We start from the raw sequence: 26,185 nt of genomic DNA on the forward strand, positions 1-26,185 counted from the left end.
TCACCACATTTGTGCACATTTGGCACAGGGTTTACTCAAATATTCTTTATGTCACTGCCAGGGAGAAGGCAGCTTGATTTCTGTCATTTATTTCTTAACTCTTCCCTCTTTCCTTAGACTTTCTGTGCCCATGCAGGTGATACTTTAAGGTGTTTGTTGAAGGCAGGGAGATTGACAGCTCAGTTCTAGAGCCTTTGATTTACCATTATGTCTAAGAGTCATTGACCTACGAAGGCGATAAACTTTCCTTTCCCAGCTTAAGGAGCCAGAGCAGTCTTGTGCAATATCCCACTGGTAAGACCCAGCCGACAAGGATAACCATCTCCAATTGCATTCCAGACGTGCAGACGTTCTAAAATGTTTATCCTGTCTTAAAAATTCCTTTTAACTCAGATGTCATCTTTCACAAGTGCTGAAAAAATGTTATTTTTGCCTTTCACAAATTATTTGCTGTCAAACTGCAGGATTTTCTGTGGGAGTTAGTTGAAAGATTTTAGCACTATATTGTGAGACGCTGTGTTTTTTTTTATTACTTGCTGTATTAAAAACACTAAAGCTACTTTTGAATCTTACACTATATCTTTTAGAAGGGGATCTGAGAAGGTTTTGATAATATTTTGAGATTATAAGATTTGGTTTCCTCAAAGAGATTGTGTATGAAAATACCATTAGTGCTATCTTTTATCTCCTTGGCCATCAGTCTACGAAGCAGCAAGTGTTTTTTTTCCTCTAAGCTGTTCTCTATACCTTATCCTTGCAGTACACCCTCTCTCTTGGTAAAATGCGTTGTTTATTTTACAAAGGTGAAGAGACAGGATCAAAATAAGTAATGAAAACATCAGTTGGTATAACACTGCAGCCTGTGTTTCCCTTGAGTGTACGCTCCTGACGAAAACTTACACAAGAGCCTTGAAAAAATAAATTAATATTCAAGGAAGACTTCCAAAAGATTATACTGTAGTCATTTTTTATCTGCTTATATATGCAGAAAAACGTTTTAAAAACTTAAAAAAACATGTCATTGCTTTCACACTGAATGCTCTTTTTCATCCCCTAAAAAGGAATAACAACCTGCGATAGGCTTGTCAGATTCACTAAGGCCTCTTGCACGTAGATGCTGTTTTGTGTATTGGAAAGGTTGTACCCACTGGCCCTCCAAACTGCATCACCACAGACCGAATGAAGCACTATTTCAGTATCCTAAACACTGTAAAATCAGGTGTCACTATGAATGACTTGAGATTTTGTAGCTATTGTGGAGAGTTAGGGAAATGAGTTATTTTAAGTATCTTTTCCTTAAATTGGTATTATTACACCCTGAGATATCAGGACTTGGGGCCTCCTGTTCCATGTGGGGAGCAGTAGAAGCATTAGAAGCAGCTTGCAGTCATTCGGTTAGGAATTGGGGTACCCTCAGCCGAGAGACGCCATTCTTTTTAAACCCCTCCACAAAACTTGTCACTTAGGAGTTCCTATTTTAACACAGTGAAAAAGGCTTACTTGCATGTTTTTTCTATAAGGCTGGCGTTAGACAGAAAAATACCAAAATGTTTTAGTGCCATTCCTGTTTTTTTGGCAATGCAGTTTACAATGCTTGTGAATGAATACAGGTTAAAATCCTGTGTTCCTGGAATGTTACAGTTTATATACTAAAATACAAAATGGCAAAAACACAAATTCATGTAAATAAGCCCTTCAAAGACTACGCAATTTATAAGCTACTATAAAGGGGTTTATTTAGATTATGTTTTCAAAATTTCAGACCAATTTATATGAAGAAAAGATACAGTGTACTGTATGAGGCCTATTCCAGTTCCAAGTGCAATAAAATATCCACAGTTTTAAAAAGGGGACAATATGATGCACTAACTCAATTTGAACATTTTGAAATACATTCACATTTCCAAGCTCACTTATCATTTGGAAGTAAAAAGTCCAGTTGTGTGAACTACAAAATAGCATCTGCACATGACAAAAAGTCTGGGTTGCTTTTCTTACAAAGTTAACACTTTTAATCGTTCATGGATAGAAAATGTGCTTTAGCATTGAAGACAGTGGCTTGGATGAATGCAAGATGTTCAGAAGACACAATGAAAATAAAATATAAATACCATAATTAATCTCTTTTTTTCTGTTGATTCCACAGAAAGCAATCTGAAGGAGAATGCCGTGAAATACATTGAACTACTTGAGGATCGGCTCCACAGGTGAGGTTTAGGGTTTTTTTTCTCAAATGCAGTTTGAGGTTTTGCCCCCTTTCTGCTTACAGTACGTCAAGCAGATTAAGCAAACCATTTTTTCAATCATTAATGACAGCCACTGGTTCTCCAAACTAGCTTCCATTAGTACCAATTGAAGGATACTACATCAACACGATTTGTCCTTAAAATATGCAGTGTCATGAATAAATGAGAGGAAGAGCTAAGTTATTTAAACTGTGATCAGGAGATTTTTATTTTTTTGACAAAGAGGAACAGGACCAATTGGTAATACATGTAAAACCACGGCACATACAAAAACAAGTGTCACTTTCCTAAAAGATGGCTTGAGATTTTCAGATGGGTGCTGGAGTTGTGGCCTTCTCCGTTGGGCTCACCAGTTACAAAGTGCCAGCGTTGAATTATGAATGCATTTCGATCTGTGAGAATTGAATTATTTAGTGTACAGCGAATCCCATCTTCACCTTTGTAAAACTGTGGATATTTTGTTGCAATTAAAAGCTGAGCACAGCCATCTGGAGAGCTGACAGCATATGGGCTTTTGTTTTGTTTCCTCTGAATAAAAGACCTTGTTGTATCTTTTGGGAGCAGAGATTTTCTCAGTTGCCAAGACAGTAATAAAGAAGATTGCAACCAGAAGATGTTTGCCACCGCACTATGTTTTCGCCACGTACGTTGGAAGAAACCAGCACTTTTTTAATTATGAAGCTTATCCTGCGCACCAAATGGGATAATTTAGGAGCTCCAATGTATTCATTATCTGTTTTCAGCTACTGTACGTCTCCACAGCTGGCAGGCTTGACTTGCTTTGGCAGTACAAAGCAATTACATTTTTTTGGTTTTGCATTTTTAGCCTGTTTGTTTCCTGTTCTTTGATCACTATACAGTATATCACAGAGTTCACCTGCGGGGCAGTAGTTTGAGATATCTTTCTGCTGCTCTTTTAACCTTTATAATTAGGATTTTCCATCTGGTGCACAAAGCATGAGAAATTCTATAGAATGAGACCTTAATAATTTCACTAAAGTATTAATTGTACAGATGTATTATTAATATCATTAATAGAATATTGTCAGATTTGGCAGGAATCTTAGAAAATGTAAACACTTATATGTGTGGACTGTTGTTTTTTTAAGCCTTTTAATATTCAATATTCAACAAAAATTTAACTTGGGGTGAAAACTGAGTCCAATCTTTATCTCACATTCTAAACAGCTAAAATAGCTTTAAAATTGTTTTAGATACGTTAAGCTTAAGAACTGAACACTTTATTTTTATTTACATATATATATATAAATGTGCTGCTCTTCTCGTGAAGATGATGTGCTTCTACAGTCAAAAGAAAAGCTACAGCAGAGGGCAGAGAAAGATATCTTTGGCCTCTTGATTTGCTCGCCTGCGATGTAAATTGTTTTGTGTATGGGGAATGATGTTGTCAGGACCGTTTAAATCACTCTCCAAGGGCTCAGGAGTTGTGAGGCTGATTGTCTCTTTCTCGTGTTCGAAAGCCATGCCCAAACTTTTGGTTCTTTTCCCGTACAGCTGCTAAAAGTGAAATCGAAAGCGTGAAGAGAATTACACAGATGTTTAATTGCAGAGCTGGAGAATGGACCATGTGTTCGAACGTATTCCATTTCTTTCCCAGACCAATCTGTTTCTTACCTTTTAAACCCCTCGTTCCAGAGCCCTTTCCTCATGTCCAGAGCGTAGGAAACTATACATGGATACAAAAACACACAGTGACTCTTGCAAGAAAGCACCATCATTAAAACCTCAACTAAACAAAAAATGGAATGACTGAGCCAGATCATTTATGAGTTTATGTCAGGAGAAGGGTTTTAAAATAAACACTAAACTTTACATGCAGCCAGTGCAGGGAGGCCAGCATGGGAGTGATATCCTTAGATCTGATTAAAGATTCTAGTGCCGTGCTTGTACTGAAGCCTGCCGGTAATATCTAATAGTCTCCAAGTCTCGAGGTGTTAGGAAGCAGTGCATTTAATGCTGTTTATTTTGCTGTAATAAATGATTTAATTCTATTGCCCCTGTCCTGTTTTTATTGTTGGGGCAAATGCTAACCTTTCCAAGCAGCTGATGTGTTGGCACTCATGCTGCTTGTGGAAGCTACAAGACGACAGAACGAGCGCAGCCAAGCACAGTACTGACGTTGAGGAGGAGAATTTGTTCTCCCCTCAGTTCTGAAGCACAGTATTTGTTCCCAGGTGAGTTCTAAAAGAAAGGATATTAGCGTGGGAAAGTAGGCAGTTTGGATGCGAACCAGAGCAGAGGTGTTCATGAAGGCAGCAATCTGTTAATCTGCCCAAGGGTCGCTGTGAAAATTCTGGTCCCTGCGGAGAACACCAGTGCTAAAATGCCATTATCCGAACCTTTTTATAAACTCACCCTGCGTGTCAAGGTTAGGGCTGATGGGGAAATGAATACACTGAGTACATTTCCAGGCAGTTTTCACTTTATCTTGAGTGCTTGGTCATGGACCGGAGAAGAGGTCGCCCTCCATGGGCACGTGGGAGAGCAGAAGTCAGTGAGGTTGATTGGTAAGTGTTACTGCTTCCCTAATTATTACAGGAATAAGGAGTCTTGCTGTATCTATTGGCTTGCATTATTGTTACCTTTAAAGGGTTAACAAAGACTTTTGACAGGTCACCACCTTCCCTCCTAACGGACTGTCACAGCATTAAGCTTTTTTTGAGTTCCAAAATTAACCACTTGTCTGAAGAGCATTTCCATTTTCCATTTCATTGAACATCTTTACATGTCTGTCAATTAAAAAAAAACAAAAACGCAAATTGGCCTTAAAGCCCTTCAGGTCTTCTTGTAGTATAACTCAAGAAATACACCCTTTCTTCCTCGAGTACTCGTGGTGACAGGACAAGCCTGACGTGAGAGGCACTAGAACAGTCTCACAGGCCCAAAGCTTCTAGAGCATTCTCAGAGCTTAGAAGCTTCAGGAACATTCATAGAGTCCCAAAGCTTCTAGAATGTCCCCAGAGCTCCCAAGATTCTCAGACCATCCACGAGGTTTAATTCGAAATTCATGAGCGCTTTTTCCTTCGCACCTTTCCTGCTTCATCACCCCTTTCTGGGGGTTACTGCTGTTAATATACGTGTTTTATGTTCATTTTTATGTCATTTAATAATAGAAAACTGTGCGTACCCTGTTTATTTTCTATCGTGTTCTTCTGTTACTCGGCATATTAATGCAATTTGCATTGCGCGTTAGGTCTGCCCCTGGTACTGTATATATATGGTATAAGAGAGCTGTTTCCCAGTTCACGTTGTGGTGCCACAGGGGGTTGTGGTCACCATCTTGGGTGTGGCCAGGTGTTCCATTTGCCCCTGACCCGCCCCTTTTCAGTCTCTTTTGGGTTCCTTTTCTTCGTTACATGCACTCTTCTCCGAGAGTGGGGTTCAGACTGGCTCCCTCATCGGGGTAACCGGACACAGGACTCCACATACCGATACCTCTGGGCCCAGAGTCTCTGCCTCACTCACACCAGGTCCCGCCTTGAGCCCTTCCCTTGCGGATTCCCGGAATCTCCGGCTTTCACCCCGCTGTCCTTACTGCTAGGAGCCTCCTGCTCCAACCCACACTCTCACACACAACCCGGGCCTCGGCCTCCAGCTCTGACGTCCACCCTTGACGCCAGCAGGTTGGGCTCCACAGGCACACACTCCCTACATCACTGAGTCTCTTTTGCACTGCACACCGTGCCGAGACCCAACACACTGTCCCTCCCTGCAAACACACACGCACAACCTCTCTGGCGCCTCACTCGATCTCGACACGCGATGCCTCCTTGAGTGACATCATGTGGAAAGGAGGTGCCATCCCGAAATTCACACTCAAGCCTCAACACAGGTTCTGCCCGTCTTCCACATTGCTTTGATATGGTAAAGACTTCACAGGTACAATATAAATTGAATATAACATCTCTCTATTCATTTACATATTTATTGGCAATATGGCTGAAGACCTAATTTTGCTGGTCTCAATAATTTTACCACGTTATTTTTTCATCCTCTCCTATTTTTTAAATTTTGTGGAACACCGATCCAGAGTCTAAATAAGTGTCATTCTTCTTTCAGCAGCTGCAGGGGTTGTGTCTCTGCTGAGTGAAGGTCCTGCCAGTGGACTGGACTACCTGACTGCTAATGCTGGGTTTTTCTTTGAAATGCTGACTAGCCATCAGTCCTCCTAATGCTTTTCTTCTGCCTTCTTTTTGCACAAATTATTTTTCTGTTACTTGCATTTGCCCTGTCAGAAATGCCCCAGTTACATCTCCATTGATTAGCGGAGGATGGAAATGTCCTCTGTCCAGGTACCTTAAAGAAATGTCAGATTGAAATGTACTAACGGGGTTTTGGAGGGAAAAAAATCATCTCTTCCTCTATTAAATGCCAGCAGGGCTCAGCGATTAACTTCTGTGTTTCTTTGTGACCTTCCTACTCACAGTGACTCAGCATCTGACAGACAGCTGGGAGACATGGTGGCAAAACTGTTTCTCCCAGACGGTAACATCTATAAGTTGCATAAGTGTTTCCCTTTTTAAAAAAAAAAAGACTGCCGTTCCCAGCGAGTACAGAGGCCATACAGGGCCTTATTGTGAGCTTCTTCGGCCAAATAAGATGGAAGGTTGTTCAGCATTTCAACGTTAGAACAAACAAAAGGAGACCATTGGGCCCAACTCCACTGTGTGGTGGTTTGATATTAAATTGATCCAAGCACCTCTTCCAGACGTGTCTTGAAAGACACCAGGGTGTCGGCATTCCACCACAGGATTAGGCAGCCTGTTCAACGCACCACCCAAACCTTTCAGTTTAAAACGTGCCTCTCATTCTTAGCTTTAAATGCACTACCACGTAGTTTCCCCTGGTTTCTTCTGGTTCCCGATTCAACGTTCCTTCAGTCCTTTGGGCTGAATGCTGAGGGGCCTGTGATTTAAACCGATGCGTTCCGAGGAGGTGCAGTCTCTTTAGGCGTTCATGTCCAACCCCCGGAAGACATAAAGGTTCCTTCATTACCGGTTTCGGTGTCGTGGGAACAGCACTCTTTCGCTCGCTGGGGCGGGCGAGACTCTGGAGAGCCCCTCACAGGCCAGCATCAATTAAACCCAGGCCGCGGACCCATTTAAAACGACTTATTTATTCTGTCGGCATCATGTCACGGCTTGTAAATCTAGGTGTGCAGCTGGAGGCCACAAATGCTGTTTGCTGTGGCTTTCACAATTTAGACTGTGATGGAAAATCTAATAAGCATTGGTGCCTGTCGCCCACAGGCGACGCAGGGCCAGCCGTTGCTGCTCTCTGGAACAGGGACTGCCATAAAGGGGCAGGAGGGGAGAGGCTAATGTTGTCCTGGCTTCAGGGAGCACGTCACAGGGAGAAATGTGCTGTGCTATACTGGCCTACTTTGTGGAGTCTGTGGTTAATGCAATAAATGCCGCGCAATGCATGGTACCGTACGTAGATGTACCGTAGTATATAAACCATTAACATTGCATTGTTGGAGGGTTTTAAAGTCTAATCTAGTATTTTAATACAGAGACATCTGAGGAGAGATTAAAATCTCCCTCCAAAAAATCTCTCTGAGCTCTTACATAACTAATCCTGTAGTGGTGGGTTTTGTTTTGTCCTGCAAAAAAGTTTTGTTGACGACTTGTGAGACCCAGATGTCAACAGCCACAGTCCGGTCAACGCTGGGCTGTCCCTGAGGTCACAGCAGGACTCCATGCTATTAAAACCCTTTTCAACTAGCCCACCAGCAGGCAGTTTAAATGAAACCCACTTGTTTTATTTGGTCAGCAATCGGAAGGACCCAGCTTGAGCCTACCTTCAAAAGCATGTAGGCCTTTGATTTGCTTCTTCTTGGTCTCCAAAATAAGTTTTAATTTTACCAGAGTTATTTAGTTTGATCTCTGAAGGAGTTTTGTTTGTTTTTTTTTCGAAATGATCATAAGGCTCAGTGCATTTTTCCCCCCTCACATATTCTTTTGACCTAGGGGTTTTCATTAAGGCAGAACAAATAACTATCTAAGGATTCCTTTAACTAAGGCACAGAGAGCATGATCTAGCATCATTTAATCAATCTGTTCAGATCAATGGTAGAAATGCCATAATACCATTTGCCTGGTATTTCATAATGGTGTTGTACTTCTCAGCTAGAAGGAGGATCGGAAATGAAGTACTGTGAGCAGACTCTCAGATTGAAGCCCTTGCTGAGAGGTTGTGGCAGAATGCTTGTTCTGATGAGAACAGACCTGCGTTGCTGTTCTTTAAGTAAACCTTTGACAAGCCTCGAAGTCAAAATTAAAGCCGTCCAAAGCATTCAACAATGTTTGGAGCTCTCCTTTTAATCAGCTCTGAAAGCTGAGTCAAGTGTTTAATTAATGGGGTTAATATTAACAACTTCTGATTGTGGCATCTCAGCTCTGCCTGAACCTAGTGGAGTGGAATCAGCAAAGAACTATTTAAATGGGTCAAATGAGACTTCCTGTCTTATTAGAATGTGTTTTATAGGAAAGGAGCGAAACTCACCTGTTCTAAGGAAGTATCTTTCTGTATTTTCTCCCCAAAACTGATGTCTACAAAGACTGCACAATTAAGTTTATTTTTCAGCATGTTTGTCTTTTAAAGGGTCATAGTGAGCTGCAGTATAACGTACGTCAAGAGAAGGTAGTTTGTTTCCACGTACAAAAATGTCATATAGATCTAATCTGTTTGTTAGTTAGCATAGTTAAAATTAATGAGCAGAATTGTAATGCATTTTCTGTTTTCGTTTGTAATGTATAATAGCTGGCAACCAAAAATCAGCTGAACTGTCTGAGTATCATCAGAAGTGAAAAGGTGCTGTAGTAGATTCTGGAGGGTTTGGAAAGGCTGTATGTTGAATATGAGGTTTGCAGAGCTGGAATGTAATCTAATTGCTTCTTTTGTTCCTAAGACAAGTTTATTCATATTTTGTCATAAAATGCAAATGGTAAGTGTCTTACATCTAGTTTTCTTTGCTAGATTCCAATAAGAGCTTCCCAGTGTAAAAAGTCACTGTCAAAGAACAGAAATGATGTGCTGTCTCTGCTGCTTGGCCCATCAAACTGTGAGCTTTCAAAGAGCTCATGTGAGCCAATGAACAATCCTCCAGTTCCAAAAGAGGCACTTTTGGTTGCCAGACATGCATTGCTGTGGGATAGCGTCATCATGGATGTCCACTCTGAGCTCTGTATCTTCCAGTGTGGCAGTGTTTCTTTTAGATATGTTGCCATGTAGAAATGACGTGATTTTTCCCCATTGCTCAGCTGGCACTTTGGTCCAGTATTGGTTTTAGATGACAGAGCCCCCCCTCAGACTGCGCCCAAGCGGTTTTTGAAAAGGGTGTTGAGTATGTCTGGGGGTGTGGCTGGAACACACCTGGCGTTCTGGAAGCGTCCTCATGGAATGACTGGAAAACTGGTTTCTCCTCTGAGAGATGATGGGGGAGAATCCTACATTTGTCTACTTATTGACTCGGAGAACAGCAACCACGTGGTGTACAGATACTGTTCCCGTATCTCATTCTGGCTAGAAGCTAGAAGTTTCTGATCTTCTGTTGTGATGTGGTTTATTTGTTTAAGGCACAGTTCCATGTATTAAAAGGGAATCAGGACATCGGTCAGCTTTCATCCTCAATTTAACTTGAAATAGACACTGACATTTCTTGCTCCTCCCAGTTCTGTATACAATTCGTCTGCACTTGCGTGCGTGGTTTGCCAGATTGTTTGTGAAAAGATCCGTGCTTCTGGTTTAAATAACAACCACAGTTTTCATCATGTGAAACTTGGCTTGTCAGCAATGAACAAGGGGAAGGCAAGCGGTGCCATCACACAGCAGACAAATGACTTGGAGGGATTTCTACTGTGGTCTGCGAATGGAGTCGTGCAGAGAAGGGTCCTCACATTTTTAAGCTGCGAGAAGTGATATCGGGTGGTAGATAAAATATGCTGGATGTTAACAAAGCTGTCGGTTTCAGTTTAGCACAGAGGACCTAAACTCAGTTGTATTTATTTGTGTTGCTGCGACCGTGTCTTCTGCCAGATACCCACAGCTAGAGTGAAAAGAACAATGTTGTCTCGCCTCATTGGTTTCTAATCAGTTTATGGTAATTGAAAAGACTCCATATTCAGTACTACTGCAAGAACACATTTAAAGGCTGTATCTGTTGCCTAAGAAATAATACATTTTTAGTTATAGCCTAGAGTTTGTTTAGTCTAATAAACCTAGAAGGAATGTCCAGCAAACATCTGGAAGTTTTTCATAGCTGTATATTTCAAGAGGGAAGCTTTATTTTTTTCTCTTGTTTTTAAAGAAAAGGGTTTTGTCTCTGAGTCCTGTTTGAACGCTTGATTTTTGTGACAGAAACTCCGTTCAGAGGTCAGAGGACCACAGCGCTGGCAGTCACTGTTGATTTCAGCAGCAGCCAATCTGAAGTAATGCTCTTTTCTGATGTATTGTAGGCACTACTCTCATGTACAGTTTCACTTTTAAAACTGCGAGAATCATCCCATTGCTTCTTTTATCTATTCATTATCTATAATTATATGTATTAGTGGATACATCATTCATTTGTAATCAAAGGACTTACACCTTGACTAAAATAAGTATGGAACAGAAGTAACAGATACATTCTTTATCAATCATATCATAATTACAGCGATTTGTCCAACTGAACAGTGCAAGAGCTGCCCAGCAACCAGGTATTGTTATAGTCTACTGTGCATTCAGAGAAGTGATTTGTACAGAAATCAGATGTGTGTGTCCCATCAATTCATGATCTTCAGAACACATTGCCAGCTTCACACTACACAAGATATACAGTAGATGAAACTACTTAAAAGGCTTTTTAAGGAGCCTTGTCCATTTTAAAATACAAGAAACAGAGACCTGCAGTGAGCTCCTCCTAAGTTTATGTTAAGCACTAAATTAAATGATTGGAAAGTGAAGAATGTAAAGCAAACAGCTTAATTGCGTTTGTGTTTCCTTACGTTTTTCACTTTACCTTCAGAGATGGCGCCATCTGCCCTTGCCACAGTGGGGCCCAGCGTCACAATTAAGTTTTACAGAGTAAATGTTAGTGAGCTTCGCTTTAGCGAGAGCCATTAATCATGTCGGCACACAATGCTTGCTTGCTGGAAGTATTTGACACTTTGTAACCTGGGAGATTTTGGAGACCCGCTAAAGAGAATCCTAATCATTTCCATGTTCATTTCCCACATCACACATTCTTCAGCAGTGGTATTGCATCAGTACTTTAAAAATCTACTATTCCATTATGTTGCTTTCATGACAGGGAGCTATTAAGAATATTCCAAGATGTAGACTGCAGTTTAAAAATCTTTTCTCCTTCCGATATGTGAGTGCTCACTTGCTGAGCGTTTTTTGGGTAGCTGGTGATCTACTGTAGTTGTCTCCCTCAAGTATAACCTGTTCCTCCTCAACGGCAAGAGCTCATCAGTTTCTTCGCCACTTCTTTCTCAACAATATAGCACTGATGCAGCGAAAACCGCACAACCACACAGGAGGTTTCATAAATATACTACAGTTTCATGAATGTAATTAGCCTTTAATTCCATTCTATTACTGTCTCTGCGTTTTATCGAATCGAATAGTCAAGCTGTTCACCAGCAGCAGATGAAAGGCCACTCCAGACCAGAGCTTCCATGAAGGAGCGCTTTGTACTTCCCCATTTCAATAAGACGTTATAAGTCGTCCTTCATTGAAATGATTCTTGAACGTTTGACCGAAAATGTCCAAGACGTGGCTTGAAACCTCATTATTGACTTGGCCCATGACCTCCTCGGCCAGTGGGTTTTTGAATAACTGCTCGGGGACTTTAGGGCATGTGTCCTGTACACTGTGGAGTGCCAGTGGGCCGCTGGGACAACATTTTGGGATGGTGTAATGTGAAACTAAAATATCTACTTTGCATCATATAGCAGATTGATGTGTTTTTTGCAAAACTCTGATTGAAAAAGGTTGAGTGAAAAGAAAATACCAATGCAAGATTCTAAGCACAGCAGTAAATGTATTGGGATTCTAGTTAAAAGACCTTGAGTTCTGTTTTTCTATTTCTAATCTTGTTGTCCTTTTTAATAGAGTTTGAACAGCCTTATTTGGGAAATACAATGAATATATAGTATGCATTTTCATTCAGAGGAGCAATAACTGGACTATAAGTGTGCACCTTATGTGAAATTGTTTACTGTTAACACTGCATGGAAAACCTAAAGAGAAGGACAGAAAATTTTTCAACTATTGGACTAATACAAATTATTTTATTGCTTCCTGATATAGGTTTATGAAGTGTACAGTATATTGAGATCCAGACACACACATTTCATGTCTGTATTACATGGAATCTCCAGTACAACCATGTATTGTCCCTGAGGGACTCGGAAATTAGAAAGTCAGTTCATTTTATGCACAGTTCATGATTTCCCATCCTACCAATGCCTGCTCACCTAAAATGATTTTAATTACAGCACTGAAATTTCCTCTGCTGTTTGTAAACTAACCATGCCAGTGGCTTAAGCAGCCATTCAGGAAAAACAATTTGCGCACAAACCTCATTATCTGGAAACGAGAGTTCAGCGCGCGGTCAGAAAATTGATATTTAGCAAAACATTTTCCTCATTCTCGCCGAGCTCTTTTTCCATGAAAACTTAGACACGCTCCACGCATTCTAGAGCGGAAGCTTATTTGTTCAAGCCTCTGCGCTGAGGGGGTGAGGGGGTGGGGGTGATCCTGTTATCGAAGGGGGTGTGTTCTTTGTCTCTGTTTCTGAAGCCGGCCCTTGGAAGGGATGTGCCGTTGCGCCTGCCCTGCTGTGAAGTGCCCCTTCTGCTCTCGTTCCAGCTGTGGAAGCCAAGTCTTGGAGCGCGTGTGGGAAGCCGACCTGGAGGCCTGTCACCTCGTGCTGCAGGGCTTGCAGCTTCGGGCTGCTGGTGTCTGCGGCTCCGAGGAGACGGAGGAGGGCCGGGCTGCGGAAGCTGGGTGCTCGCATGACCTCTGCCCCCCAGCTGAAACCAAAGAAGGATGCCTCTCCCCAGAATCCAGAGCCTTAGGAGGCCCCTGGTGCACTGAAGGAGATTCAGACCACTCTGAATTAACCAAGGTACTTTAAAATACATGCAGTCCTGCACATGCGTAACATGTGCACACACACATGTATAAACAGTGTTTATGCATGATAAATCCCTTCCATTATCTGTCCTTTATAAACAGTGTCGTACAGAAATGATAACGGATAAAGTCTGTAACTATTATAAAAGCTTTGATAGGAAAATTGTGCAGCAGCTAATTATTGTGCTGTTGCAAAAACTAAGAATGTATTATTTAAAAAAAATCATCAGGTTTTGTTTCACCAGACCCTTTTGTTCTTCAACATGATTAAGGAGCCAAGCCTGCATGTCATCGTATCTGTACTGTGTAGTTCTGGGTGTGTGGTGATGTCTTGTTGGAAAAAAAAGAGAGGATTGTTTGTCAGTTCTTCCAAGTGCTTTCCAAAACTTCCTGCTCCCTCACTCATCTATATCAAGCCTCCCCCTGGTCTTGTTCGAGTTTATACTTCCTGTTGTACTTTCCCATGGTTAGTCAGCGCTCATGACTTGAAAAAAATCACAGCTGCTCTTTCCCAAATATGCCCTTATCCACTGGAAGACCAAAATAGGTCAATCATGCGGAGGAGAGTATTCAGTGGGAAAACAGAAACACTGTGTTGTCCAAGCCAGTAGACTGTGATGAAAAAATAAAACAGTTGCATCAGTTTAAGAGGAATCTCACACAGGTACTAAGAATCATGTACAGTCATGCTGTAATACAACCTCTGTGGGTTGGGAAGTTAACAGAGTGAGGATGGTCAGGGGTTCAGTGTTTTTCCACATGTTATTTGGATTAAATTAATTTGAATCCATTCATGTTTGATTCTTACTTGCAGCGTGTTTGAAACAAAGGGAACAATTTACAGGAGTCTGTTATACATCTGAGACAGGCAGCTCCTTCACAGTATGTGTGACACTTTGTGTTTCAGATGTGTCAGTTTCCTACTGAGGCACTTACTGTTCATTAGTAGCCGATAAGAACATATAAACTAATCCAGATGTGAAAGCTGTGGTGTTCCAAGGCAGTACACCAAAGAGAAAAAGTGGTGTTTTATGATGCTGTTGCACGTTTTAGACAATATACTGAAGGCAAGAGAATCAGTTGTCTGCTTATGGGACATCTCAGTTCACTTCAGGCAATGAGATCTTACAGTATGTACCTAAGGAGGAGGAAAGGAACATGAATTGTTTCACTCCTAGAGGATTCTTTCTCTAACACCACAACAGTGCAAATTGTGTCTGCTAAGTTAATCTCAGGTCCTGCACTTGCAATCCTGTAGAACTACAGAGGAAAGAAAAAAACAAATAAAAAGAAGCTTAATGGTGAACTCCCAGAATGAAAACTTTCAGAGCTCAAGGCTGTCTTGAAGCCTAAAGAAGATGCAGAAATACTAGCCACTCATGGTGAACCAGGTTTCTAATGTCTTTTAGATTACTCTGTACTGCAGGTCGGCAAGCTCTAGTTTTAAAATCATGAGTTTTTCAACACCCTCCGACTCATGACCTTGTGAAAATGTGACCTTGATATCCATCCTGACTGTATTTACATCTCTTAGGTTGTGGAGCTGCCCTTAGGGCTGCAAGCGATTTAGCAATGTTTTCTCATTTTCCAGTGTCTCCTCAAGCCTTAATCTGATATAATGTCCTCCCAGAGACAGGAACCTTACTGTCTTTCCAACCAGGTCTAGATTGCAGGTCCCACTGAGTGTATTTACAATTGAGCAGAAAGAATTTGCAACACATGGAGATGTACTGTGAAGCAGGTACTGCCTGAAAAGGGTCTACTGTCTAGTCCCATTAGAAGTGTGTCTTTCAGTCACACCAGCTGCATCTCATTGGTGGGCTGCCCGGTCTTCATGCTTCCTCCAGCAAAACTCATTATTCATTTATTCATGAAACGAGCGAGCATGCAGCAAAAGTGGTGTAGGCAGTGCAAGGAGCACTCTTTCTTTCTTCATAACTGACTTTGACTAACTGTGAATAACACTCTTCGTTTTCTCTCGCGAAAGGGCTGTTGAAACCCTGGAGCTTGTCTTAATAACCTGCCTGCCCTCTCTGTGTGTCCCACACACCCTCTGGTCTTCTCTCTCTGTTGTTCCTGAAGAGCGGAGCCTTTTCCTACCGTTCTAAATTCCCAGCCGGTGGAGGTGAGGAAAACCAGCAGGATATTCACCCTTCATTGTGCTGTTCTCTATCCTGTGTTTCTCTTTCTGCAAATCCAGTAGCCTGTAATAAATCCTGAAGAACAAACGTACCAGAACACATTTCAAGCTGGTGTCATCAAACAGTCAGCAGCTCCTTAGAAATTCCTCCGTGTAAATACTGTGTAAAAGCACTGAGTATTTAATGTTTCAATTTATGCAAAGAAGCCCCCCTAATCCTTTTAATACAAGAAGCATCCTAAAGATCTTTCCGTCATTTCACTCCATCCCTGAACAAATGCATTGATAAGTCACTGGCAGCTTATTAGCCTTCAGGTTAATACCATTCTAGAAGGAAATGAAAGTAAATCAGCCAACATGCTATGCAAAATCAAATATTTAATTGTATTATTCAGTGTAACAAATAAGAATGTGTTAGGGCACCAAGAAGAGAAATTAAAAGCTAGACTTTAATTACGAACTCACTAAATGCAGAACAGTTTCTATATCACTTAATCACTATTATGCTTTCATCTGAGGCTATAACCAATCTGTCAGCTACCAAACTGTAATTATTGTTTTTGTGTACAAAAAATACCTTTTTTCCCCCAACTAGACTGAGATACATTATAATAAGGTCCATTTTATTCTTCTGTTTTTTTTTTTCTGTCTGTAATGACTAATGCCTGTAAAAAACAAAATATTAATGCTGTCCCATAAGTCTATTAAAATTTGCATTTTAACATGTGAGAAATACAAATTAACAGTTGACTGATTTGCTTTGTGTCTTTGGTTTTTGCAGGAATTAGAAGAGTTTCTTGTCTGTGTTGAGAATCTACCTGAGGTGAGTTGTACATTTTATCTGATTGTGTTTTGCATTGGAACATTTGTGGAGGTGTTTTTCTTAGTCCATTAATTATCTTTAATCAATTTCAAAAAATCAACTGCATTTGAAAAAGGCTTACAATCTCATTATACAATACTTAGACACATAGCACGTCACCACTATCTGTTTTAGGAGAATTGTTTTTTCCAAGCAGTTCTGAAATTACTCTTGTTGGGGTCCCAAGTCCAGCTTCTTTTAACCTACAGTATGACTTCTGTAATAAAAACTGGTTATTATTCCAGCTCAGCTCTCAGCTGGAATAGCTGTTAATTGAACTGATAATTTCAAATTAAATTAACTGATAATTATTTGAAGTTCTGCAGTTATTTTGTCAGCTCTTGTACGGTTGGAGGTTCCAGGTTATGGGTACGTTTCATACTGTATGTAACTTAAAATGCACTTAGATGATTTTCACTACTGAAATGGATAAAAAATGTATTATAATATGAAATTTAAGCAAATTAGTAGCTCAAGTGATGCTTCAGGGAAGTAACACAAGAAAGCTAAGGTCATAAAGAAAGCCCTGCTCTTGCATTAGTAGTTATTCACACACAAATTGGAGGTGTAAACTACAGCATCACTTCATAGTATTTAACCCTTTATAGTGCTTTTCCCTGTACTTTCAATAATAATTCAGGATAAGACAAGGAAAAAAATGTTATTCAGGGAACATTCAAGTTCACAATTTACAATTTAATTTAACATCTTTTTTTCTGCTGAACAAATACTCATGTTAGGCATTTCTGACATCTCTGGAAGTCTGTCTGCCTCTTCCTAACACAGATAATCCAGTTTAATTTCTTGAATGTTCTGGTTGTGGTCAGTTGCTGTGGTATTACGACTCCTTGGTAAATGTATATTTTCTGAAACAGTCACTTATTGATTTATTTGAGACTTATGAGACAGCTAAAGCTAACCTGCAGTGTTTTTTTTATTTCATCATATCATATAAAATGGTTGTGTAAGATTTGTCAGAATAAAATAAAATATTACAATACATACAGTATAAATAATACCCAATGCGCACTGTGCCTTTAACAAGATACTAGAAACAGTTGTGATTGTGTTTGACATACATTTGAGAAATTAACACAAACACAGCGGACAGGACATTTCCGGCTTCTGATTGAATTCTGGCAAGTCTTGAAATGAGTTTAATCAAATAGTTTCCACTGCAGTGTGGTTTGGAGGTTGCAGACATAGAAAGAGGTTGAATTTTTTTCCCTGATTGCCCGCATCTCACTGTCCATTTGAAAACAAATTGAATTTCTCTCTGTCCCACAGTATACTGTAGGTCTTTGCCTTGTATAAACACGATTCCCCCAAACTCTCATGGTAATCATGGCAGACACCTCGCCTTGAGTTAGGAGTGATCACTCCAGTCCTTGGCTGTCTGTTTAATTAGCTTATCTCTCTGGAGAGGGAGAAATTAATTTGCTTACATCAAATGGGACCGGCTATAATTAGAACGGCAGATTTTTTTAAAAAGGAAATTAGCTATAGCTTTGTTGATGAAAATGTCAGGTATACACATTAAGAGATCATATTTTTACGACAAGGAGAATTTTTAAACTTCAAGTCCACATTGGGTATTTTAAACTTCAAAGTCCGCACTGGGTACAAAGTGATACAAAATAGGGCTTTATTTTAAATGTACCAAATATAAACCATATTTAAAAGCTGGAATTACAGCAGCACCAATATATGAAACAGATTAGGTATATTTACACATCGTGTACAAAGTAAAGCTGAAGTACTGGGACACTGGTGAAATGTGTCATTTTTGCTATGTACTCATGTACAGTATTTCAGATCCAAAGTCTAATATGAGGGAAAACTAAAGTTCAAATTCTATTTTTCTGGTTATTGTTCTGTTTATATGTTTAGTCGTGCCAGAACAATGTAATTTGTAATGTAATCTACTCCTTTTAAGTGAGCATTAAGTATTGAGACTAATTAACTTAAAGTAATTGCCCTTTCAAGCAGCGACTGCTTCAAGTCTGCCACCAACCGAAATCACCAGTCTCTTGACATGTTCTTTCGAGTAGCTTTGCCAGGCTTTAACTGCAGCCAATCTCAATCCTTGCTTGTTTGTGGCGTTTTCAGACTTTAGTTTTGCATGCTCAAAAGAACTGGAGTCAGAGGGTTGACTTGGCCAGTATGAGAAATTTTCCACTTCTTCTTCCTGGTGAGCTTGTCCGTTAATTGTCCAGTATGTTTTGAGTCCTTGTCTTGCTGAGGGTGCAGTGCCAGCCAATGAGATTGAAGACTTTTTGTTAGACATGGGAAGACAGGATGTTTCTGTGCTCTTCAGAATTAATTCTGTTGCTGCCGTCTTTTTTCTGTTGATGATCAGTTACATCATCAACAAAGACCAGTGAGTCCGTTCCACAGGCAGGCATATGCATGCCCAAGCCATGAAGCTACCTCCACCATTCACAGGTGAGGTGTTGTGCTTAGGGTCATTCTCTTTCTCCACACTTGTGCCTTTCTGTCACTTTGCTGAAGGTTTATCACTGCTAAAGTGTCCATAAAACGTTGTTCCACAACTGTTTTGTCTTATCCTTGAACTTCTAATCTGGCCTTTTTAGTGCTTATGAGAGGTTTGCATCTTGCAATGTAGAACACTGGGAATTAAGATACAGTACTTCCACCCTGCACCCTGGAGATTATCTGCAGTCTCTTTGGCTGTTATTTTAGGGTTTTTCTGCACAGCACAAATTATTTTTCTATCATGAGCCACTGGTCTTTGCTGTTCGCAAGCCCCTCCTCTAGTTTCTTTCTTTTTCAAGACATTCCATGTTGTTGTTTCTGCGGTCCCCAGTCTCTCTGCGGTTGTTCTAATTGGAATTTTATTGGCTCTCATCTTGACAAATGCTTGCTTTCCCTAGACAGACTAGACTAGATACGTAGCTCTCTAGTCTTTATCTTGTTTTTTCTTGCCATCTCAAGAAACCCAAAAAAGTCAACTCTAAAGGCTTTACATTCCCAGTTGTTTTCACAATTAATGCAACATAGAACGCCTGAGCCATTAGAAACACCTGTCAGCCATTTGTCCCAGTTCTTACACTAGGCTGAAATAGGGGGGGTTAAACACATGACAGTGTTGTAACATGACTAAACATGTTTACAAAATAAATCCCAGAAACAAAAGTTAAAATCATTTGGGTTGGGTCCTGTTCAGGGTGTATCCTGCCTTGCACTCGATGCCTGAAAGAGCAAGGCTCCGGCTCCCCTACGACACTGTGTGGGGATAAAGTGGTCAGAAAATGGAAGGATGGATGGATGTATACTTTTGCCTCATATCCTTTTGATCTGAAATGCAAATTCAGGAAAATTTCAATGCGTAGTATGTTTCAAGGGCTGTATTTGATTTATGTATTTCACCATAGTTAAAGTCATATTAACGGTTTATTGCACTAAACAGTTGTGAGGAAGAGAGAATTCTTGTAGCTAATGTAGCCATGAAGAAGCATATAAAGTGTAGGCTTCAAATGCTGCAAATATAACACTAGTAAAAGCATCACTTGTATTATTATTGTTAGTAAGAGTAAATGGATCTCTGATGTTAGCCTCTTGAAAACTGCTCTAAATAGAAGAGTCAGCAACTCATCTTCATTTTTTAAGTAACCAAATTACAAAAATGCCAACGCAGCAGCAATTCATGAATAGGGCTCCTGGCTTGACCTGTGTGCTTAAACACCTCTAGTCCCATGAGACGAGACAATTTTAAATAGCTACCATCTTGTCAGCATGTCAGTTTTATCATGACATTTATACAAGACAACTCTTGCTTCTCATAGTATAACTGAATTTAGGCACAGTTCAAAAATACATTGAAGTCAATTAAGGCCGCTAATACACAGCAGAAAGTGGATACTTGTCCCTCTCTAGGGAACATGTTTGATAAAGGATGCGCAGTGTGTTCTTGGGTAATTTTGTTTCCTACCATATAATGAGCACATCTGTCTCTTCTAATTCTTTCTACAAAGAATTATGCTTATTGTTTTGCCTGTGTGTTTTTTTAATGCACTGTTTTTATAAATACATACATAAACAGTTTCGCTAGGGACTTGTGAGTTTTTTTAAGAAGGATCTTCTCCATTTTACCTCCCTCTCCTTGGTAACTCTTCCCTGTTAGCATGTCTGTGCTCTGATATTTTAAACAAGTGCTTTCAGCAGTGGCTCTTGTAGAAATCGATTAGAGCATTAGATTAGAAACTGATTAGGTGCAGGAAAGTCAAACAAAACCCTGCAATCAAAACTCATTTTATAAGGGTTGATTAGGAGGACGTGTTTCTACGTTATGCCTAGTTGTAGGTTTATTTTGCAGTAATAAATGCCAAATGTCCGAGATGAGAGTTCCTTTTAAAAGTGTCTTATCTCAGCTTCCTGCTTTCAGAATGAAGTAGAAAGACCATTCGAAGGTCTGAGAAAAATTGGTTCCAAATCTAGCCTGTGTACAGTATGTTATTTTTGTTGGCAGGCTCTTGTTTTGTGGTTTAAGAAAACCATCTTTCTTTTGAATGTACTGTACACAGTTTGGTTTGCTTAAACGTTGTAGTGGAGGTCAAACTGGAATACACTATTTATGTTACAAATTTTTAATGATGTTGATGGGTGTAAATAATTATATGAAATGTTCTGGGTTAATGATTGCTATCAACATATACCAAATGAAAATAAATGTGCCTGTCTGAAGCACAAGTCCACATGCTAATTTTGTCATTTACAGTATTGGTTTATAACCCTTCACATCTCAATGTTTTGTATTAGACTTTATTTTCAAGGTACCCTTGAAATTAGAGAATGAAGTATTTTTACTACTTAGTGATTTAGATCAATAATCCATTTGATGTATTGATCTGCTAGAGTAAGCGTGGAGTCATATGGTATTTATATGGATTTTGTCAAACATTTTCAAGGGCACGTCAGATTGTACTCATTTATGGGCAGAACTTCAGCTGTTTTCCAAGACTTTCAGAAAGACCCAGGCCTTAAAGTTTTATGTTTTGTTTCAAGACAACTCTCTGAATCTCAGGACTGAAATGAGAGTCATGTGCCTGTTCCTTTTCTTTTATGAACAAAAGATTTGTACCACCTTCAGTTGCAAAATTATTGATTCCAATAACTTTTCAGAAGATTTTGTGTATTCACTTAATTCTTTGGTCCACGGAACTAGGATTTAACAATGTTGCAGGACATCAACCATGAAAAGGTATGAGAACAGATTTCATTCAAGACAGCATTTCCCCTTGGGAAGAGTGTGGCGAGTCGCAGAGCAGTGACACTGCTTCCTCATCAACATGAGCTGCTTCCAACCCTCTCTGAACTGTACAACGTGATGGAACTAGGGCAGGGTGTGATGGCTCGTTTCCCACAAGGGGCTGCTCTAGATTTTTAAAAAACGATGGAGAAAAAGGTATTCTTCCTTAGAATCGAGGATTAACATCCTAAGAATGTGAATATAAAAATATATAAAAATATTCTGAATATCAGAGGTTTTTACTGTATATATGTGTCCGAGATCAACTTTAGCTCGTTTGGAGAAGTCAAAGCAAGACAGAAATGCAGTTCTTCCTCCTTAGCCAGACCTGTATATAATGGATGTGGCGGCTCCACAATTACCACTTCCCTGCTCTATAAGAGATTTCAGAGGAGCTGTTTTATCTCCTGTCACTGCCTCTTTCTGATCCGTACTAGGTAAGAAGAGTGGTGTCTTTTTTCCCCCCAATTTCAATAATTTTTTAAGAGGGCAAATCAGAGGAAACAAATAGCCCACTCGGAAATGCTCTACACTCTCTCATCTAATTAGCAGTTCCATGCAGCACAGTAATTACTTTACTTTTCAGTCGTCCTCCTCTAAAAGCTCAAACACAGGAAGGCTGTAATCATGCCTGGGAAGCAGAGAGCATGCTTGAATTTCTTGTGGTTTTTTTCTCCCACTGTCGATTAATTATCCCGCTTTCTTCTCCTGCTTTCCATTTTTTTGGATAGTTTTGGAGCTCATTTCCTATGTTCGGCTGTAATTACCTGCAATTTGCATAGAGACTCCCTTTGAGGGTTTAATTTGAGGAAGGTGGAAAACACAGCCCTCTGCAGAGTCTTAATATGGAGGACTTAATTGTACCTGGAAGATCTCCAGTCACAGTCGCTGGAAGCGACTGATGCATCACAAAACATTTTTGCTTTCCAGATGCTGCTCCCTGTATTTGTATGACTAATTAGTTTTTTTTTAAATTAATCCAGAACTGCTTTGGTTTAATACCATTAACTAATCAAAATCATATTGCCTTGTATGTCACAATATCGTTCTGTATTTTGAATGAATGAATTCTGCAATGAACAGGGAGGTCAGAAGGCAGTTTGCAGGGAATTCAAAAAATGACAAAAGGCTACGCGAAGCTCTTGTCCACATATGTGTTCACTGGAATCGCAGTTGGAAATCTTTTAAAGAATTTGTTACGTTTAGGTCTGACGCAGTTAGAAACCCTTGGAGCATACAGCTCAGGCAGGGCTAAAGTTCCTTTAACAGCGGAGATGATTATACAGTAGGAAAGTGGGAAATTGCAGGGTTTGTCTTCGTTCCTAGGAAGCTCTCTTTGAGAAATTATTTCTTAAAAACTTTCTGTTGTAACAGCGCTATATGAAAGTGCAAGGCAGGTGTAGCAGAGCCCCAGAAAAAAAAGGCGGCGTTCATTTTAAAAAATGTATGTCCTTATATCCAGAGATGCCTTCCTTCAACCTAATCTTTTAGAGAGAGAAAAAAATAGACATTTCCAAACTGCACCAATCAGATATCCTTTCAATTGAAAGACATTATTTCCAGGACTTGGATTATTTTTTTTCTTGACCTGTTAATCTTTTGTCTGGTGTCTCTTTCTGTCTTCCCTTCCTCAGGACTGCTGCAGCAGCACCATCGCTATAACTGAACAGTGCAGATCAATCAGCGACAAATTGCTTTCCCTGGAGGATCAGCTGCAAACTGCAGTTCTTCATCGGGATGAAAGCCTGACTCATATCCTTTCATTTCTTGTATAGACTGTGGAGACTCTAGGCCAACACATCCAGACAAGGAAAATGTTAACAAACTCACCATATACTGTATTTCTTCCCTTTTAGGCCAGACAAATATTGATGAGCTTTTACATCCAGAATGGGCCTCCCTCAGTGTTTATGAGTTTCTCATTCTTGTATGTGCCTCTGTGTGCAAGCATCTGCACGGTGTGAGGTGTATATAATACTTAGACTGGTGTTGAATGTGTTTTATTTTGATATATTAACACAACCCAGCTTTGTGGTTGATGCTTATGCCAGCCACAGTAAAAGAAGGGAGCTGGGGCTATAGCATAGTGAAACCACAAAGAGAAAATAACCTTATTTATCTTGGACTGAAGAGTCAACCAGGTTTCATATTGATAGTCGGTGAGTAAATAATATCCAATGAAAATTAGTTTAAATTAATCGAGCAATTTATATCATTTTTGCAATGTAATTTTTTTTTTTAATTACACAGGCCGTATTATTCAGAACCATGCTTGTAGATCCTTACGAAATGGAGTTTGTAAGCTGACATTCTGGAGGTCGAACTTTGATCTCGCCCTTTTCCGCTCTCGTGTTTGGAAAAATCTCGCCTCTCGAGAGCCTTTTTTTGAGCGTCTTTCTTGGGCCTCATCCTCAGCCTCACCTGTGCAGAGGCTCCTTGTCAGCACCAGTGAGTCCTGCTGGCCCTGACCCTGCAGTCAGACCACCGTTTCCTCCGCCGGATGAGTCACGCCAAGCGCACTCGAAACACTCTGTCCCCATAACCGCCATCGCCTTGTCACATCAATTAGAGTCTAACTGCTGAAATGATTTTAAGACAGCGAATTTTACTTTTATTTGGATTTTTCAAGGGAATAACCGAAAAAAAAGTTAATTGGATGTAAAGCTGTCATTAAAAATCTCCGCTTGCCAGACACGATCAGTTCTGATTAACTAGGGATTGTAGACGTGCTAGAAGACGAGGAGTGTAATGTTGCTCTTTTGACTCTAGCTGAGCGTGAATGCAGTTTTTCATTTGAAGTAAAAATAGCATTAGTAAGGATGAGTCTTTAACATTTACAATTAAGCATAATACGCAATATAGCCTAAGCACTTTTAAACTAAACCATCATTAGAGGCTCAAATTATTTTAAATACCTCCTACGATCACATTTGTGTATTACACCTGTACGATTTGATGGTAATCATATGAAGGAAGCATTAATATTATCAATAACAATGACAACAGCAATACTGTTTTATTTTGCATATTTTGACAGTATTAGTAAGTAGTATAAGTAGAAAGTAGTATAAGTAGTTAATCATTATTTTTGGTTAGACTTTGGTTAGTAGTTAATGATTTTGGTTAGACAAAAGAAACAAGAAATGTTTATAGCCTTACCATAGGAGTAATACTTACAGTAATTTGTATCTGCTGTGGTCAATGGCAGATCACTACGAAAGTTGTAGGGTAGCTGCACAGTTTCCCTCATTTTATGCCTGTATTGCTCTTTGGATCTAGCAGGGAGAAAATATGAATCCTGATTTGTTATCTTTCTGTCAGTTAACTTGTGTCGCAGATCCAGATCACAGCTTAATTTCAAGTAGCTTTTCAAGTCATGAATGGAATAGTAGATCTCACATTGATGTTGAAAGGTATTCCACGTGTCTAAGGGCTAGTGCTTGGAACATAAATAGAAAAAACCCAGCAGCCATATCACCCTGCAACTCACAACTGGGAACCCACTTGAGCTCATCAGGTGTGAGCCTGGTCAGTACCCTGGATGGGAGACCTCCTGGGAAAAACTAAGGCTGCTGCTGGAAGAGGTGATAATGGGGCCAGCAGGGGGCGCTCACCCTGTGGTCTGTGTGGGTCTTCATGCCCTGCTCTCTGTGGTCATTAAAAATTCTGGGGTGTTTCTCGATAAGAGTAGGAGTGTAACCCCTGTGTCCTGGCCAAATTTCCCATTGGCCTTTACCAATCATGGCCTCCTAATAATCCCCATCTCTGAACTGGCTTCATCACTCTGTTCTCCTCCCCACTGAGAGCTGGTGTGTGGGGAGTGTACTGGCGCACTATAGCTGCTGTCACATCATCCAGGTGGGGCTGCACATTCTTGGTGGAGGAGGGGATCCCCATTACCTGTAAAGCACTTTGAGTGGAGTGTCTAGAAAGGTGCTGGATATACAAGTGTAGGGAATTATTAAAAAAAAACTTGTTGAAACTTTGCAGATAACATACAGGTAAGAAGATTCATGTGAACTGCAGAATTACAACATCTATATTGATTTCATTGTCTGATCAACTGTGAACCCATGATGGAGTAGTAGGTGTTTATGCTGCCTGGTCATGATTCATTATTCATGAAGTGCACTTTATCTTGGAATAAATAATTAATTGGCACAATCTGGATGCATTTGAGAGGCAAGGAAGGTAGATTACTCCATCTGCTGTGAAAGCACAGACCCTCAGTTCATTACGTCCTGCACAATGAAAACCTCACAGGGGAATTTGTTGTTGGAGCTGGCGGCCTCAGTTTTGAGAACGTCCTGATATGTGAAAGGGTTCTTGCTATCCCTGCCCCCGAACTTTAATCAGGTAGTCTGAAGAGAAGGTACTCTGCCAAGTCCCTGAACTGGTCTCCTCAGTGCTTTGCTTTATCCCTGTTTTTATAAAGCCGTAATATGTGAAATATGTGAATGCATGAAAACCCAATACGTAACAAACTGAGAAAAACAGTTCATTCTGGAAAGCAGGGGAAAAAA

The 26,185-nt window shown here is 40.1% G+C and overlaps 1 protein-coding gene across 1 annotated transcript in view; it reads left to right on the forward strand.

Moving 5' to 3' along the window:
* Nucleotides 1–24,204, forward strand: part of disc1 (DISC1 scaffold protein) — a 65,729-nt gene extending 41,525 nt beyond the window's left edge. The window contains exons 10-14 of the mRNA XM_088934185.1: nucleotides 2,147–2,207; nucleotides 13,125–13,383; nucleotides 16,313–16,354; nucleotides 23,297–23,431; nucleotides 24,139–24,204. Of these exons, the coding sequence (XP_088790311.1) occupies nucleotides 2,147–2,207; nucleotides 13,125–13,383; nucleotides 16,313–16,354; nucleotides 23,297–23,431; nucleotides 24,139–24,204 (563 nt within the window). The remainder of the gene's footprint in view (nucleotides 1–2,146; nucleotides 2,208–13,124; nucleotides 13,384–16,312; nucleotides 16,355–23,296; nucleotides 23,432–24,138) is intronic.
* The last annotated feature ends 1,981 nt before the right edge of the window (nucleotides 24,205–26,185 follow it).

The sequence above is a fragment of the Atractosteus spatula genome, chromosome 15 (genome assembly GCF_055471065.1).
Source record: "Atractosteus spatula isolate fAtrSpa1 chromosome 15, fAtrSpa1.hap1, whole genome shotgun sequence".
NCBI lineage: Eukaryota > Metazoa > Chordata > Actinopteri > Semionotiformes > Lepisosteidae > Atractosteus > Atractosteus spatula.